The sequence below is a fragment of the Equus quagga genome, chromosome 1 (genome assembly GCF_021613505.1).
Source record: "Equus quagga isolate Etosha38 chromosome 1, UCLA_HA_Equagga_1.0, whole genome shotgun sequence".
Lineage (NCBI taxonomy): Eukaryota > Metazoa > Chordata > Mammalia > Perissodactyla > Equidae > Equus > Equus quagga.
The window spans coordinates 69,362,593-69,382,388 of record NC_060267.1 but is presented as its reverse complement, the minus strand read 5'-3'; the positions used below and the strand labels follow the sequence as shown (position 1 = coordinate 69,382,388).

At 37.4% G+C, this 19,796-nt stretch overlaps 1 protein-coding gene across 3 annotated transcripts in view; it reads right to left on the bottom strand.

Moving 5' to 3' along the window:
- The window catches only part of SLC44A1 (solute carrier family 44 member 1), a 178,813-nt gene that overhangs the window by 65,261 nt on the left and 93,756 nt on the right, over positions 1-19,796 (bottom strand). For all 3 annotated transcript variants that reach the window (XM_046675582.1, XM_046675573.1, XM_046675567.1), the window contains exons 6-12: positions 16,742-16,835; positions 9,051-9,220; positions 7,000-7,089; positions 3,950-4,089; positions 2,574-2,760; positions 1,430-1,595; positions 535-691 (exon numbers count right to left, since the gene is read on the bottom strand). In XM_046675582.1, coding sequence (XP_046531538.1) covers positions 535-691; positions 1,430-1,595; positions 2,574-2,760; positions 3,950-4,089; positions 7,000-7,089; positions 9,051-9,220; positions 16,742-16,835 — 1,004 coding nt within the window. The remainder of the gene's footprint in view (positions 1-534; positions 692-1,429; positions 1,596-2,573; positions 2,761-3,949; positions 4,090-6,999; positions 7,090-9,050; positions 9,221-16,741; positions 16,836-19,796) is intronic.

Sequence of the window (19,796 nt, the reverse complement as noted above, 5' to 3'; positions counted from 1 at the left end):
ATGGCTGCATTATTTTTAATCAATTCAACATTTACTTAGTACCTACTGCATATAAGATACAGTTAGGTATATAAGATCAGCAAGAAAAAAAAGCTAAACATTAAACGAGGTAGAATCAGAACATGATACAGATACCAGTGCTGTGAGAGTGGAGAACAGAGAGAGACGACATCATTTGGGAGATGGGAGGAACCAGGGAAGGTTTCTAGGAAGTGGTGGCACTTGAGTTAAGCTATGTTGAAATGTGTGTTATTTCCACAGTCAAGGACAGGGAAGAGGTTCCAAGGAGGAAGGTGAGTCAACACAGAGGAAGAGAAGCACAGGACACTTTGGGAAACCAGCGACTAGATGGATTTTGCCAGAGCATGTGGAGCACAAGAGTGGGAGATAAGGGGGAGGACAGGATTCCACTTTGCAAAGACTCTGAAGAAAACGTTCATAACTGTGGACTTAACATTGTTGGGAGCTTTACTACATGGAGAACTGAGGTCTGGAACATGCCCACGAAAGTCCAGAGAAGCATTTTCTCCTTACCTTTCCTTTGAGCTGACTGTGAATGTACATAAGGATCATCCGTGGAATTTTGACTAACGTGATAATGAACGATCCTTTGGCCACAGTACCAAGGTGGTAACGAATAAGGCGATTCACTGATGCCAAAATAGGTGTAAATGGCAAATTCCTTTTATCCCTGTTTTAAAAATAACCAAAAAGACAGTTAAAACAAAGGCTAGCCCAGGATGGAAACACAGGAATGGTTTAGAGTCCAATGCATTGAAAACTTAGTTCACTTTTCTTATTCTAGCTTTATGACAAAATGGCAAAGTATATACAACAGATGTACGATATAAAATCAGCGTTTTCTTTCTCTATGGTAGTTTCATGGGGTTCTTATGCCCTAATACTTCAAGTCAAATAAAACCGTGCTTTGAAAGCTCTTATTAAGAAATGCTTATGGAGTTAATTGCACAATCAGAAAATGGAACTTAAAAAGATGCTCAGTGTAGCTCTGGCACCTCATTATAAGAGAAAACCATAAGGCCTACAGCTTATATCAGCTCTGAAGTCAGGAAAGCGAGTCACAGCACCTGTTCTCATACAAACAAATTTAAAAGGTTTGTTATCCTTTGATGGACTTTTATATAATGCAAAACTACATAAGATACCACTACAAGATTTAGTCTTCTGCTAAAGGTAATTTAAGTCATGGCATGACCTGCTGTTCTGATTGATTTTTTGAGAAAGTTACAAACAAGTATAAAATAACTTCTCATTTTCCTACCTCCCAGAATCATCAACTGTAACGTTTTGTCATATTCACTTCCAATTACTTTTTAAAGAAATGAAACTCTTACCAGCCTCAGTTCCATTTCCTTCATACACAATCACTTAGATGATCTTAAGTTTTCTGACAGGTATAAATCCTCACCTAGTAAAGTAGTATGTTACCACAGCTCCCGCCACAGTCATCTGCTGACACGCTAGAATAAATTCGCTGATCCAAATCAGGCCCACCACATGGTACCACCACATGTACTGCAGTGGCCCAGAAACTCGGAACTCCACGAAGCCTTGGTCATTCTGAACAGCGCTGCCTAGGAAAATGTCAAGGGAGCAAAGAAGAAGCACATAAAGTATAAACCAAGAAAGAATGGCTATTAAATGTGAGAGATTAATTTCCCCAAACCACAAGCTTTATGATCACAATGCTATTTCATTAAGGCAGAAAAATAATTATCACTTGAAAAGTTGGGAAGCCAAACATTGTACAATTAAGCATTTTGTTTTCCCCAAAGGCATCATATATAGCTTTTGAAAGTTGCCCTATTTGAATATAGTTCTTACATTATCAATTATTTGGTTTAATTTGGTTTAATTATTTGATTGCAGTTACCATTACATTATCAATTATTTGGTTTAGGCATGAATTTTCAAACTTTTTTTTTTTCAGGGCTATTACTTGTCCAATAAATATAGATCTAAATTATTAGCAAAGTACAGAAAATTAATATTACATTCAATTGCTGAATGTGTCCTGAATGGCCAGAGAAGTTACATACAAGCTTATAATCCTTACACCACTCCTCACAATTAATTCCATTTAGGCATAAACCTTGACATTAAGTATGGCTACTAGCAATTCTGAGAGTCTAACTGTGAACTGTATCATCACTAGGAGCTCTACCTAGGCTCAGGTCATTTCCAAACTAGAAAATCCCAAGGAAGCAAGCTGTTGGGCTGTAACTGGGGTTTGAGGAAACTCCAGAGTAGCACTGTACTCATTAGTTCATTTTAGAATAAATCCAAATGTCTAAGTCAGTACAGGAATTTACTTCAAATCCATGACCATCTCAAAATTGGATGCAAGTTCAGGCCGTACCTGGTTGAGACCCACTTTGCTAGGATGGTCTAAAAATCATGAATAGGGAACGAGTTATTGAAGAGCCATAACCACTGTTAGTTATGAGACCTTAGTCAATAAATGTCTTAAGATTATAGCTCTCTGATGTTTTAAAATATTTTAATGCAAATCAGATTCATCACTAAGAAAAAGAAGCAACATGTCTTCTTACCAGTAGTACCAAGAAAAAGAAGTGTCATGATCCAGTACACCCAAAATAGGACAAGAGCAAAGAAAGTCCAAAAGGGTTGGAAGACTAGCAGTGGCAAGTGAATGAAGACCTTGCCAGCCACATGGAACAAGGCGATGGTGAGAGCAACACGTTTGCGCATAACCAACATTATCAGGAACAAGATAACCTGTATGGAGAGAACGGAGGGAACGGCTCCAGTTACTGTTTCAAGCAGTGAAAACAGAAACGAAACAATGGTGGAAATTTTTAACATAACCCTTCATTCCAAAATGAGGAAGTGCATTCTCTGAATCCCAATAATACTTTGTCAGTCTGTATCTCTCTTACAACACTTATCATTTTCAACTGTATATTGAAAATGTCCTTTAAAGCTAAACATAAAAGGATTTCTCAATTTATTCAACCCCAAAATTCTTCTGCCTTCCCTTTCTCCACTCATTATGCATCAAAACATGTTGTTTGTCAGTCAGGATGAGACTCTTAATTTATTTGAATAGATACATGCTTGTCACTCTGAAAACAGAGGAGAAGACCATATACCATGACTACGAAAGTACAGGAAGTATTTGTACCTCATCTCCCTTACTGGACCAAAGAGCTCCCAAAGAGCAGGGTCCATGCCAGATTCACCCTCTGTCCTCGCTCACCCCGCCCTGGCATCTGGCACAGAAAATTGTACTTAAAAGATGACTAATGAACATTTGTACAATAACAAATATCTTTTCACACCAATGGTTTTACGGTGGCTTTATTTTTGTTTCCAATGCTTAATAAAAAGCTTGGGACTACTCCGAGAAGGGCACTGAGATTTTTTTCAGAGAGGAGAAGATGATGAACCAAAGATATGAGTGTAGATGAACCACACGTTAACTAGTAATTTTACGGTATAGTGGCCTGGCAGCAACGCTCACCTATATTTTTGAAATAATGCTGTTAAAAGTTTAAAAGGAAAAAAACGGGAAAATAATTAGTGAACAAGTAAATGGAGTGACATGCGGTGGCCTATTTCTCAACATACTTTTCTGTAGCAAAGAGAACTGTTTTAAAAAAAATAATTACATTATCTTATGACAATAAGAAATATGTTCTTCCTAGCAAATGATAATGTAAATATTCCAGGTGAAAATCCTCTCTCAAAAAGCAGGCTGTGCAGAACAAAACGTTGCATCAAACAGCACTCATCAATTAGGGGAGCGTTCTGCAGACTTTTTTTGTGTCCTGCACTGTGGGACAGAGATCCTGTCTAATGGAGATCAGGGTTGGGCATGCAACACCAAAGGTGAGTTTCTGCTTCGTTAATGATCTCCTGTAAGTGAAAACAGGAACCTGAAAGATACACCTCAGTCTACACTCACTGTGAACACTGTGGCTGAAACGGCATAGATGAGGAGAGCCCGAAGATTGTCTTCAGCTATCTGAAGCTGTTCAGGAAGAACTGCTTCTTTGGGAGACCTTCTTTGCTTTGCATACAGCCACCACAGTACACCTGTGCCACCTGGAGACAAAAAAGAATTGTTTCTGCCATAATGAGCACAAGAAAATGTGTAACATAAATCCTCAATTTTCTGGACCCTTCCTGCACATCATCGTGGGACTAATGCAGCGACAATGCATTTGGCTGGGAGGTGTGTGCCTATAACTTTTTGCCTGCATAAGGGGAGCTCCAATTACTCCACTATCATCTTCCATATTAGGCACTTACAAATCATTCAGTGTATCAAATGAACTTCCTTCAACTGTACTTATTATTGACTCTGAGATGGAGAGACAGCCAGCCATACGGCCATACCCATGAGAGGTACAGGTCACAAAGAGAGCCTCAATGCCTATTTAAGCTGGTGACCCTGTAGGAAGCCAGTAAGGGTCATCAACACCAGCAATGCAGCTGAGGAAGGCACAGCTGTTCTCTCTTGTACTCATCACAGTAACCCCAGTGCCATGCAGTTGATAAAATATTTGTACAATGAATAAATGAAGATCAAAAGAGGACTTCCCACCAAAAGTAGGAAATCTTTGATAGCTTGACAGTGGTGAGCACTAGTGATGGGAGTTTTTTCCTTCATTACTGGTTCAGAGATTCTGAGAACTAAACTGCGGACATAGGTTAGCAAGCCCTCACTGGTGAGATGAGATTTGAGCAAAAGAATCAGAGACAGGGAGAAGGCAATCTATGGAACCATCCAAGAAAAGAGTTTTCTAGGCAAGAGGTAATAGGAAGGTCTAAGATGCTGAGATGGGACCACCATACCTGATAGGAGAGAAAGGAGGAGGCCACTGTGGCTACAGCAATGAGCAAGGGGGAAAGTGGTAAGAGATGTGGGCAGATGGGGAGCTGGGGACCAGATCCTACTGTAAGGCCTTATAGGTCATGGTAAGGAAACAGAAGATTCAGAGTAGAGACGTATATGCATAGGTGGATGAAATAAATACCTGGGAGATAAGAAACTGGGCTGAGATCTATGCAAATCAACCTGCCCTCCATCTGCGCTCAACAGTGAGTGGTGTCAAGGAAATTCCAATTCTACTGTTGGCAAACGCTGAGCGTGAATTTTTCTTCTATTGAAGATGAGTAAACAAACCAAAACAACCACGAGTCTATGAAAACTATCTGAGAGAAAGGGAAACTCGTCCATTTTGAAATCTTGACGGTACAAGAAAATTGTTTAGAAAACTGTTTAATATATCCTCAAAAAATGCAATAAAATGCATTCTCTACAAACAGGAATAAAAAGTTATGAGAGAAAGGCTGAAGTCCAAGGAAAATAGAATGAGAAAATAATGATGACAGCAAGAAGGACACTGTTCACAACAGTGAAGACATCGTTTATTCAACATTTAAATTTCTGCCAGGAACTGTGCAACAGATGTGACCAAATTTAATCACCACGACATTATTAAGTGGGTATTACTAACTTCACTTTACAAATGATAAAATTGAAATTTAGGAAAGTTAAGTAGCATGCCAAATATCACACATCTAGTAAGTGGCAGAGCTGGGATTCAAGTCAATTTTTATTATAAGCAGCTTTATAGTAAAAACTATCCGTCTGTTATGAATTAAATGTTTGTGTCCCCCTAAAACTCATAGATATATACTGAAATCCTAATCCCCAGTGAGACGGTACTTGGAGATGGGGCCTTTGGGAGATGATTAGGTCACAGGAGTTTGGTCCTTATGAATGGGGTTAGTGCCCTCATAAAAGAGACCTGAGAGAGCTCCTCGCCACTTCTGCCACGTGAGGACACAGCAACAAGATGGCCAGAAACAGGAAGCTGGTCCTCACCAGACACCAGATTGGCTGGTGCCTTGAGCTTAAACTTCCCAGCCTCCAGAACCGTGAGAAATAAATGTTTGCTGTTTATAAGGCATCCAGTCTATGGCACTTTGTTACAGCAGCCCAAACTAAGACACCATCTAAACACAGAATTATATACAAAGGCGACAAGATGAAATGAAAAGATGGCTGAGAGAAGGAACAACTGCAAATAAGATGAAATTGGAATAACAAAATTAGGTAGTCAAGTACAGAACTCGAAGTGAAGAAAACTGAATCAGTGATATGGAAGATAAAATTGAAGAGTACTTCCTGAATGTAAACAAAATGGCACAGGGATTAAAGTGATAATTTAGAAGATGATATCAGGAGCATGAATAATGACCTTAAGAAGAAAACCATTGGAGGAGAAATAATAATCAAATACAGAAATAAGGAAAACTTTTCAAGTTGAAAAAGATCTCCCCAAGAGAGATCACAGGCAAACTTAGATAAGATTCACAAGTAGACAAAAATTTTACATTATAAGGATAAGTTAAAAAATTATATAAACATCTAGGTCAGTGAGATAGGTTACGGGCCAAGAAACAAAATTTAGGCTCGTCTCCAAGTTCTCTGAAAAAAAGTACAGACACAAGGGAACATATTCTACCTCAAGAATTTTATATGCAACAAATTCAATATTCACATGTAAGGCAAAGACAATCTTAGAGAATCAAGAGTTGATGAGGAAAGGCTCCCTTCACTTGCCAGGCAGGGAACATGGGAAGAATCCAGTGAAAATTAAAGAGCAAGAAGCAGAACAGAGCCTCAATCGCTTTCTTTTCTCTCGGGCTCTTCCTCCAAAACGGATACAGACAGAAAAATGTTAGCCCCTTTAAAAAAGTATCTCACTTGCTTTTGTTCCAGATGCCAACGACCTCGCCATTTTATTTGAATTAGTGATCTCACAGTGGACTAACCTCAGCATAATCCACTTACCAGTCCTTTTACAGTTTATAATTGAATTCACAGGCCTTATAAGAGGAACATTATTTAAACTAAAGTAGTTCTGAATTGAGGGATTGTTAAACAGCAAATTTTAACTCTCAATCCTAATTACTAAAAAACAAAGGCCATAAGCAGCTTACCAAGTGAACCCAGGATGACCAGAATTGTTACGATCCACACAAGGACTCTTGATATATACCTGATTATCACCATCAAAATCATGGACAGAACTGCAGGGAAGATAAATAGAGAACACATAGAATATTATTTGAAAACACTGGCCAATATAAAGAGAAACTCTTTCAATCGTTTTCTCCTAGGGAAATAATTTGTTGCCATTGACAAGTTTTTGACCCCAATTTAGGTAAGAAAGGAAACTGGCTGCTTTTGCACTTGGACTTTGGGTCTTGTGCCACTTGAATAGCATCACTTGAAACCAAAGGCACCTAACTGTGGGTTTATAAACAAATGACAGAAAAGAATACATGCAAATGCACATGGTGACTCAAAAACAGGACAGGACTGCTGTGGATTCAGTACAGGAAGACACCAGAACTCACATACAAACATACATGACACACACAGAGTGTAGAGAATGACATGTCATGTTGGTGACCAGAAAAATTACCACACATAGACAGAGATCAGTTAAATCAGCTGCCACACTTCCTTGAGTAAATCTATGCATTTCAAGACCAAGTTCTCTGATGGTTGGTCAACAAACTAGATGGTATTTTATCTTTTTATGATTGTTTTTCCTCTAAACTCCAAGAGATAACATGACCCTATAGAATGATTTCCCGCAGGCTACTGAGGCCAAAGTTCCTGTGGCCTCATTACTCAACTGAGGTCAGGGGTCCTGACTGAGAAGCTCTTCAAAAAGGCGCAAAGCTTAGTTTGACTTATTTAGCCAACTCTTCTACCCATCCCAGGCTGAACTCCAACGTGCTAAAATCTTGAGAGAAAAATCTCAAAAAAGAAACTGGGAGGGTTTAACCCTTGCATGGGGAAATTCATTTCTGAAATTATAATTTGCTCATCTTTAATTATCTAAAGGCCCATTTCATAGACAAAAGAACAAAGATCTTAAGCCTCAACAGAGAACCACTGTAATAAAAAATGGAATTCCAATGGCTTAACAACATTATTATCACTATTTTTAAGGTTTGGATTTTCTTTCTTGGTTAAAGTATTCAACTATTTCAAAAGCCAAATAGTTTTTATATAAAACTAGACTAACAGTCAAGTTTCTTTGGGCCATTAGCAAAGCCAAATAAATGGCTGGGATCTGTCACTAGGTAACATTACTAAACTACTCACTTTTGCAATAAATGTACAAGAACCAAAAACAGATGGGAGCATTTCAAATATCACAGAAATAGCTTTTCACATGGACAGCGTTATTTCAGTTGAGTCAAGTACGACCTAAGCACAAAGAAAACACTCTCTAATGACACGACGGAAACACAGCTAGTCTTCTCAGTGACTATAATTGTTGTTAACAGGCATAAATACTGATTTTACTTATGTAATGAAGTAATTGTTCGGTTCCTACCCAGCTAAAAAGGTCTATATATTCTGATATGGCTACATATAGTCCTAGGATAATACAGGGAATTTACATCTCAAAAACAACACTTTTATTTGATTATATTATCTACTTATTGATCAGAAAACTCAATGGCTAACAAGTGGAGATTTCCTAATTTTTCCAGCAGTACAGTCATACTATGAACTGTAGCAATGAAAAAAAATCACATATTTCAAAATTAATCTATCAGAAATCTATGTTCTTTGATGAATATATATAAGAGAATATGTGGCCTCTTGTTATAAGCAAATAAGCCTTTTGGATTCATAACTAAAAACGAAGGGGTGTTGATTCATTAAAAGAAGGCTCCTGCTATCACATTAAAGGTTATTAAAGACTTAGTAACCAAAGTTTGGGAAAACACCAGTTTTCTCCAATGAGAGAAAAAGAAGGGAAATGAGTTTCAGATATATATATATGTATGTTTTTTTTTTTAAATACGTATAGATTTTTAACTATATATAATCTGAAACAATTATTTGGCTACGGGAAGTTAAACATTTTGTAAGCATCCCCAAGTGTATTCATATTTTGGTTAAAAGACACAACAGTCTTCTACTGCAGTACTATGCAATAGCTAATAATGAGAAAAACAATTACCTAGTGATAACAAGCAAAGTCCCAATATAATTTCTTTGCTGGTCATTACTCCACTAATCAGCCTGTGTAAGACACTATTGTCACTGACAAAGGTGATCAGGGCCTCTGCAAACTTGGCATAGCAGGAAATGTTCACAGGAGCACAGCGATGGAAGAATGGAATAGGTGCACTGGTGACACAAGAAAAAAAAAATCAGAAAAAAAATTACTCCTACTTAATATAAATGCCACATCAAACACACAAATGAAAGGTGAATATGACTGCAATACACTCCACCCTCCACACGTCGTATGGGAGCTAAGAGCTGTGAGCTTAATGCTATGAAGATGACTGCCATGGGGAGTGACGCAAATCTTACCACAACCTTATCACAGAGGGTGGAGTGCATATTCCAACAGAAGACGTTACCCTCCCCTCTGAAAAGAAACACACACATATACACACACGTACACACATACAAAACTACAAAAAGCAAAACCAAACACTTGAACTCCTCAGCCTATACATCTATCAGTCAAGGGGCAGATGACAAAACTTACAAACATACACTTCATTGAACTGAAAACAAATAAGCGATTTACAAATAAAAAGCATACACGCTTTTGCTTGAAATGTGCCACCGTTAATAGATTGTTTCCTCTAGCAGAACAGCATACAGAACCTTAGATTCAAAAAGGTATTTGGGGCACAAGCTTAATAAGTCTCATATAAATTAGTCCTCTGAAACATCAACATACAGCATAATATGCAGCTATTTAAAACAATAACCATAAATACTAATGTATGGAAACACTTAGGACGTAATAGTACAAGGGGGAAAAACCTTTGTATCTAATGTGAAGATTGCATCTCTGTATAAAAGATATATATACATAAGAATAAGAACAGAAAAAATACAAACATGAAAACCCTCTGATATGTTAGGGTCACAGGATTCTGGGCTATTTTCCTTTGTTTTTTATGTTATTATTATGAGATTATTTGTGTCCACAAAAGAGGTAATTAGTTATATCAGGCTTACACTGACTGCAGCTTTTACTAGTGAAGGAACATAGCTGTGTGTGAACTGTGACATAAACCTGGTTTGTTACAGGATGGTTCCACTGTAGCTTCTGAGATCCGGGGCTACATCTAATCAATGGGAGAGTGTAAACAAGGCTCTGTGAACGTGCCCTAGGTGTGGATTGTTTGGATCCTAAGAGAGCCCATAGGCGTGCCCATGCATGAATACACACTCACGTGTGCATTAATTTAAAGTTTAGCCATCGCTAACACAAATCTCACATTTTCAGAATTATTTGTGGGGCTATCGATCACAGCTCTAACACAACATTTTTGACTGGAATGATACAAGTTATGTTTTCATTCTTGGTTTGCACTGTATTCTGATCGAATCAGTGGGAGATTATATGGTTGCACACCAAATTGCAAGGTTCCTAATCTCAGCAAAGCAACTTTGTATGGCCCGAAACAAAACACTATCTTTGTTTCTTTCCTCAAGAAACAATAAGAGTGTAAGTGAACTGTGTATTGATCTTTCTTAAGTGCTGGTAAATGAGTACCACTGGAAGCAAGAATAAACAGTCTTTCCACACTGCTTAACTTCATGGAACAACAGATGATATACTTTTAAAGATCTAGCCCTACCTTACTTATGCTTCAGTAAAATGTATCCAAAAATGATGATGTGACAATATGACATGAATGTTCACTTAAAAAAATTTGCCTCTTGTGACCTGTGGCGTATTTGTATATACCTCCCCGATGGTGTTAGTGAAAGTCAAGGCCAAAGATTTGATATTCTATTAGAAATCGTGGAAAGCCAGAGCATTCTGAATAATGCTTGAATTACAGGTATGCAAGTTATTGTTTTTTGACCAAAAGTTGTTTCATTAATAATGTAAGAAGATATTAAATTACAGAATACTTTTAAGTGAAATGGATTTAGTTAGAAATATTACAGGAAAGAGTCAAATAGGATGAACTATCAGTTCCTAAGTCAATGGAGGTGGATTTGGGAAAGAAACCTTTAAACTGACAACTTTGTTGTACCCTATAACTGTTTTTCTCCTGAAGATGTCTAGATACTGTCCCTACCAGGCTAATGTCCCTGTCTAAGGACTTCTACCTATATTGTTAACTAAAGCCTGGTTCTCTGTCCTTCAAAACTAAAGTCCTGTCTGCTCTATGATTATCTATACCTTTATATCTGCTTTATTTATTACCTTATCATCTCTGATATAGCCTCTGTTTAACTCACTTGCCTCCAGCCTTGAACATGACATAGATCCACCTTAAGGTTATTGATGTCTTTTTCTTGTTTTTAATATCCATCAATTTTCTCGGCTCTGCTCTCCTGTTTCCTCTTTCCTGTCAGAGAACTGTAAGTGAACTTTATCCTCTGTCCAGAGGTGGCTCCACCTACACCTCCCATATCCTAATAGGATGTTGATGTCTTTTTTTTTTTTTTTTTGAGGAAGATTAGCTCTGAGCTAACAACTGCTGCTAATCCTCCTCTTTTTCTGCTGAGGAAGACTGGCCCTGAGCTAACATCCGTGCCCATCTTCCTCTACTTTATATGTGGGACACCTGCCACAGCATGGTTTGCCAAGTGGTGCCATGTCTGCACCTGGGATCCAAATGGGCGAATCCTGGGCTGCCGAAGTGGAATGTGCACACGTAACCACTGCGCCACCGGGCTGGCCTATGTTGATGTCTTTTTAGACTCAAAGAGAAATACATATCATTTCCAAAAGAGACTGGAGCCTGTGATAAAGGAAAAAAAATTGGACTTCACTTCAAAAGCCCTAGATCATGCTCCTAAGGTTGTGCAGCTGCATGTCATTCCATCACTCTCTCTCTCAGTTCCTCCATCTGTTAGTTGAAAGGGCAAGAATAAGTCCTCTGGAAGGCTTTTTAGATCTTAATAATAATAATAATGTTAATAAAAAAAATAAAGAGCCCACCCATAGATCAATGATTCTAAATTAATAGGAGCAGCATGCCCAGTACCTTTAGTATTTTTCTGCTTTTCAGACTTAGAATGAGGACAGATGATTTGAAAAGGGAAGGATTACACTATTAAAATTCGAATCCCTCATTTTTATTTAAGAGGAAATGCTGAGTAATATCTGTTCTACCCCTTTAAGTCATTTTTACTCCATATATAAACACTTGGCCAATTGGAAGGAGTACTTTTACAAGTATCTTTCAAAGACTTGGAGCACAATATTAACAGTCCCTTACAATTCAATCTATGTCAGTCAAAAAAAAAAAAAAAAATCCCCGACAGCCTTAAATTTGAAGGTTATAAAATTAGCACAAGCTGATTAACTACACTGTCTACGTGGTGGTCAAAATGGTGAAAATCCGCTCTTACTAGTCAGGAATAACAAAAATAGAAGGCAAATAAAAGAGAAGAGAATATTTAGACACAGTAGTAAAAAACAAAATTAAATACTTAGCTTTAAAGTATAAAGCACTACCTTCCCTTGTACATCCTTCCTTTTTCTCAACTTTTCCTCTAACAAAAACAATTCGACCAACCATGGTGAGTTCTTAATACTTGAATTATGTTCCTATTCAAAAACCTAAGTAATCAAGGCATTGAAATGGTTTGTCTTGTATTCTACCATTTAAATCCGTGTAATATAACAAACTTAAGAAGAGATGAGTTAGCTGATTCCATATACCTCTCAGAAAATACTTCTGAAACCTAGTATATGAGATCATTTCTACTTTAATGTCTAACCTAAATGACACACTTTGTGCCTCTTAATTAAGAGGATAAGCGTACAGAATTCTATTTATAGTAAGTTTTTTCTACCTTTTGAAGCCCACAGAATATTGAATCTTTACGAAGTCAATGTAATCTCATTAGGAACTGATGCTGTTTCACACTATTGAAACATTAGTCAACAAGAACAAAATGAATCTATAATGAGTCTTCTAAAGATTTTTTAAAATTAGCCACTCACAGGAAAATTGTGTCTTACCTTGGCAAACACATTGTCCATGTGCCTTTAAGTCCAGACTACCAGTTAATGAGCTCCCTCAAAGGATGATGATCGACCATCCCTAATATCTCTTATCCATATTGCCTTCATAGGAGAAGACAGGAGGGTACAGCTCACACAATTATTTTAGCACTTCAGGTTATAAATAAACAATTACACATGATCTCTAATTAAATGTTTTATTTAAGAAAGAATAATAATAAAGGGTTCCAGCATATCTCTATAGCATAGGAAAGGCAGGAAATAAATGTCAAGAATCTAATGGCAATATTTTCTTTTCATACAAAATACAAAGTTTTCATATACTTCATTTTCTTTTCTCTCTTCTTCCATTCCTGTACTCTTTTTCTTTTTTTTAAAACTAACTGTGGTATAGACTTTACAAGATCTTAGATTCAAATTACGATTTCCAATAATTAGTTGTGTGGCCTTGGTTAATTCATTTAACTTCTCTTATCCTCTATTTCCTCATATATAAATTAGGGACAATATGCTTACAGGTTTTTGTGAGGGTTAAATGAGACAATACACCTGAGAAGATTGATATGGTAGCTGGTACACAATAGATAATTTTAAATTAATTTACCTTGAATCCTTTATTTAAAAGATATAAATAGGTAACTTTTTTTCTTGGCTATTAGTTTCTCAAGTCCAAATCATATTAATAATTTCGAAACACCAAGTATCATTTCTGTCATCCAGAGACACCAAAATAAATGTTTGATGAATAAACTGAATTTGTGTCATCTGTTCCTAGTATTGCAGTTTTCTCTAGCTGAACCTAAACCCTTAAGAATTGTAAATATATGGGCTAGCTAGTCTCTCTACTGCTACCACGCTTAGAAAGTCACCAATAGAGAGTTATGAATTTGGAGAAATAGGCCCTTTCTAGGCATTTGCTTTTAAAATTCAAAAGCCCTTAGGAATAGCAACCATTTGGCCATCATGTGACGCTAGTGTTTTATGCAGATTAGTCTACAACTGCTTTTCTCTAAAACAGGCACTGCCTTCAGCTGCAGAAGGTGCCTGGGCATGCAAGAAGGCTGGGGGGAAGGGAGAGGCTCTAGAGGTGGAGAGAAATAACACTCCCTAAGCCAAATGCCACGCACAACGATGGACATTTGACACATACTATCTTATTTGATTCTTACAACAATTCTATGAGAGAGGTATTAATATTCTCGTTTTACATATGAGGAAACTTGGCTTACGGAGGGGTTAAGAGACTTGCTCAAGCTGACAAACAGAAAATGGTGACACAGAATTCACCCCCAGGCCTATCTGGACTCAGAGTTCAGCTCTCTCTGTCCCACTAGGGTGCTCCTAGGAGAACAGCAAAAGAGATGGGAAAGATGCTGAGGGTCATTTGCCTGCATCACAGGTTTGCCTACTGCTGGTATTTTGGTGCGTATTAAAAAAGTCACCAAAAACGCAGTCTCTGTTTTTCTCAAGGACAGAGCGTCTTAAGGACAGAGACTAGATCTTACTCATTCTTGGAGATGTGGTATCTAATACTATGCATGGAACAGGGGAGTGACCCAAGTTTTTTATTAAAACAAATTTATTCTTGTTTTCTGATCCTTTCACTTTGCTTGCCAAATACTAAGCTATGATATTTACAACGTCCTCATTTGCCTTCCTTCTGTCAGCTGTTTCTTCTCTTTTACTTTCCAAAAGGCTGAGTTCAGACAAAAGCGGTAAGATACTTAGATTGTGAAGTACTAAAATAAGTAGAACATGAGGATCTTTAACTACAGCAGAAACATAGTATACAGTCAGTTTCAGAAGGGTACCAGTTCATCATTGCATCTTGGATTATTGAGACATTAGGGGATGACCTTGTCAGAAGCCAAGTCTGTCCATCTCTAAAACCCAAGCCCCTACTACCAGGTTTTGTCTTCCAGTGAATATTCTTAGGATGCCATATGTGAGACGTGCGTGTGTGTGCAGCCAAGGCTGGAACACTCAGAATAACCAGGAACAGACGGTCCTCAACATGGTGGAGTCAGAGATCAGAGGCGGAGGAGGGTTTGCAATATGCACTGGCCCCCATCCCTGCCCCATCCATATTATCAGGAGCAGATCAACCTCCTTCTCACACCGAGGCTTTCTGGTCATCCTTTTATAATAGGTTTATGCCTTGAAATAACGACTGTCCTCAAAAGCAAGTATGCATTTAAAAATAGGCTTTAATAGTTGAGTAGATAAGAGGACAGCGCTTTTCTTGATTTTATTTTGATAAATTTTCTCCAATGTCTCAATTCAAAGGACCTCCTTTTCTTTACCGTCACAGCCTCCCTAATATTCTCAATTTCCATGAATGGAGTCTCTTTACCTACTGTTCTGGGTCCAAAATTTGTAGGTCTCTCTTACTTAGTATCTTTTAAAACGGTCCTTTTATTTTAAGTCCATAGGCTTTACATTTTAATTTCAGAAGCAACTTGACAAGACTAGAAGTACTGGAAATCCAAGTAACTGATGTATCCTTTGTCTGCTTTTCAACAGAAAATTTCAAATTCAAGTTCATAAAGCACTAGTTACACCATAAGCAAGCCAAAGGAAAGCAGACATAAGATAAGATGAGTCTCAAAATTTTTTGTTTTTAAGATTGGCAACAGATGTTAGCTCAGGCGCCAATCTTTTTGTTTTCTTTTTCCTTCTTTTCCCTAAAGCCCCCCAGTACATAGTTGTATATTTTACTTGTGGGTCCTTCTAGTTGTGCTATGTGGGACAACGCCTCAGCATGGCCTGATGAGTGGTGCTAGGTACACGCCCAGGATCCCAACTGGCGAAACCCTGGGTCACCAAAGCAGAGTGCGTGAACCCAACCACTTGGCCATTGGGCCAGCCCCTGAGTCTCAAAATTTTAACCATTAGCTTGCTGTAATAGATACAATAACAGTGGTTTCGATTTAGTATTCCTGGCGAAGCTGTCTCATGTCACACACATGTGTCATAAGATTCTCAGGATCAGATATGCTCCTAATCCTGCACTATACTTAATTCTGAGGATATATTCTACAATGCTTGAGAATTTATTTCCTTTTTAAAAAAATTATTTATAATTTTAAAATTTGCTTTATTTATAACTACCTTGAGATCCTTCCAAACAAAGAACATTTCTTGATTCACCTTTGTATCCATTATAAGCAGTAGGGACTTAGTAATAAATGTTTGTTGAAAAAGACCTTGCATAAGATATGGCAAACAGCCTATGATAGCAAATGTACCTAAAGGATACAGCCTGAAACTACGGAGAATAAGCACTGGCACGTTTTTAAAATTTACAAAGTACATTAAAAATTAATCTCAGTAAGTACTACTAGGATCAACTTTAAAGAATCTTTGGAGACTGTGAAATTTGGCTTCTAATTTTATTGTAGATTTTATAATGATTCAGCGGTCTTGTATATACAAAAATCATGACTTTAAAAAAAAGTAAGCCCCCAAAAGAAATTAAAAATATCTGAGAATGAGGAAAGTTGTTTGTGTGTGGTTTTTTTAAAGATAGGAAATACATGTTGTCATTTTCATTCCTGCTTTTTAAATTTTGTTGTAGAAGTATTGGACCTGGGCCACAGGATCATCCAGTGACTCTTCTCAGAATAACACATACAGTTCAAAATTTACCTACAAAAAGAAGCCACAAGCTAGCAAAATACAATAAAATTTACCTCGCTGGAACTGGTAGTTTGGGGCAAAGAGCAGAAGCTTTTGAAGATGTCGTATATTCAGAAGGCTTCAGGTCGTAGGTACATAATGCTGAACCTGTTGAAAGAAAAGCTCTATGTTAGCTAACAGAACAGAGTCGGAACAAATTCTTTTTCTAACTCACTTTAATTTTTTTTTTTTTTGAGGAAGATTAGCCCTGAGCTAACCTCCTCGTTTTGCTGAGGAAGACTGGCCCTGAGCTAACATCCATGCCCATCTTCCTCCACCTTATACATGGGACGCCTACCACATGACTTTTGCCAAGCAGTGCCATGTCCGCACCCGGGATCTGAACTGGCGAACCCCGGGCCGCCGAGAAACGGAACATGCGCACTTAACCGCTGTGCCACTGGGCCAGCCCCAAATTCACTTTAATTTTATATGTTAATGTTAACTCAACATATACAACTTTCAAACATTGTAGAATTAATAAGAATTTGATTGGTCTATACTATCAGTCCTCAATCATTGAAAAATGATTCTTCCCTGGTAATTTAGGTACAAATTTTAATAATATTAAGGGTAATAACAACAGTAAATACTAGAACCACCTTACTGAGTGTCTGCCATATTTCAGGCCCTATACAAGATGACATATACCTATTGATGTATGTATGTATGTATAAACGTGTGTGTGTGTGTGTGTGTGTATATATATTTTTTTTTAAAGAGTCAAGTTTTAATTATAACTGACCAAACTGCATTCAGGGATGTCTCCAAACAACTGAAGAAAAGAAATATGATAAAATTCTCCTACTGAAGAAGCCAAGAGTTTCTGCCAGTCCTAGTGCTTCAGAGAGTTAGGCCAAGAGCAGCCCATTCTGGAGGCTGGTTCTGTTCCCCATGCAAGTTTCTCATCACAAGAGGCGGGCTGGGGACGGGTGAGAGAACTGTCCCCTCCTCCCATCACGCTGGGAACTCTTAGAAAGTCACTGGTGGGGTAAGCCTCTCTTCACGCTCCATATATATATTAATTATGACATTTACTATAACTCTATTAGGCAGGCATTATTAGGCCCACTTTACAGTGGAAGAAATCGAGGCTAAGAGATAAGGTAAATCACTTGCCCCAGAGGACACAGTCACTTAGCAGTAGAGGTGGGATTAAACCCTCAATCTCTTTGATTACAAAACCCATCCTCAACTACACATGCCATCTCTTTCCCATGCTTTCCATTACTAAATATTTAAAATTACTGCATGCAGTGTATATGCGTTCAGATAACACATTACTTGTTTCTTATCTAGAAGTCAGGAAACACTAACTGTAAATAAACTGAATAAACTGATAAAATTAGTAAACTGATAAAAAGATTCCCAGTTTTCAGACAGTTTAAATACGGCTTAAATTCAATCCTAGATTAGTTATGCAAACAACTATCAATTTCTCTAACTATATGGCCTATAAAAATCTAAATAATATATAAAATCCAGATAGCTACAGCTCACCAAATCCTGGATAAGTCTTATTTTACTGACCTGCTAATTTTGTAAAACAGTGACTAGAACACTGTGAGGTTCGTTGTACAACAGATTTTGTTAACTGAGGAGACCCAGGCTGCAGTTCTAATTTTGCTGCAGATCTGCTGCATTATATCACGTTGTCCCAAAACAGCAACCAACTTGCGAAACGTTTAAATATACAGCCCTTAATAGCATCCTTACATAAGTAAATGTAGCATCTATTTTATATAAAGATAATTCAAGTGATCTGACAATGTACAATATTTTTAAAGAAATACTTGAAAGTTGCAAGCCACTATTCTTCATGTTTCTTGAGCTTCTTCAGATAGACTCAATAGGAAATTAAGTTTTTGACATTGTTTTTGATCATTCTTTTCCATTTTAATGACATTTCTTAAGTTAAGCATTAATATTAAATATCTAACTTCTAAAATTAGTTTCTCATGTTGAAGATAATGCCACTAGATTCTATTTATAGCAATTTTAGAGAAAACATGACAGCAATGGCAAGCAAACATTTTAGATTAATCCTGAAATAGCTGGGAGTTCTGTCACAGAATTACCCACGAAAAAACAGCAACTGAGCCAATAACTGCAGAGCATCCAACAGGATCATCAACTTCCTGATCTGAATTGTCAACTGATTTCTTTCAGAGTCCAAGATGGGATCCGTTTGCACAATATAAAAGCCCCTAACTAAAGCACTTTGTGTGCGGTCACACACACTGCTCCATCTGAATTCGGGGAACATAATCTCCATCCCCGCCCTTTCTTCATGTAAAAAAGGAGGTCGGCAGGTGCTACAGAGTTCAATTTTATAAATACTTTCCCAGGATAATGCTCAATGAAAGGATAATAGCCTTATCTCTGATGGTATTCTGGGACACAGGCCAGTACTAAATAGATCCTGTACTAAATAGATTAAAGGAAAAAGATCTTTACAGTGTGTTAGTAGTAACAATCAGAAGAAGCCTTAAACTGCTTCCTGCTCAAAGGGCTGATGGACAGAGAAGCCTCAATGAAGAACATTAAAATAACCCAGTAATGGCAAACAGTTTACAACAGTTTTTCTTTTCCTGTTTATTAGCTAATGCATTTTCAGTGAACATTTTTAAGGGAGTGCCTTTATCTTACTTTTTTTGTAGCGTAAGTATAAACAATATTTAGCACAAGAGGTTTGGTCATAAACAGTAAGACAAAGTTTTTCTTCTAATGCAAAAAGGGAAAAACCAGATTTGAGTAATGAAAAGTCTAAAATAAAAAACAAACTTTATCTAAAACACACCAGAGGCAATTCATGCAACTCAGCCAATGTTGTTCAAAGGCCATCAAAATGAGTGATCTTGAGAACCAAACTTGGGGATATAACCCTTTATCTCGGTAAACGGTTGCTATAGCCCCCAGAATGTTTAACTACTACAATTTTTCAAATGCCTTATAATATTCAATTATTTATTCTTTACCTCAATATCACTTATAACAACTCCCCTAGGAGGTATGTTTCCATCAGCAGGCTCCAAATATTGCAGATGAAAAACCTAAGTAATACTTCCA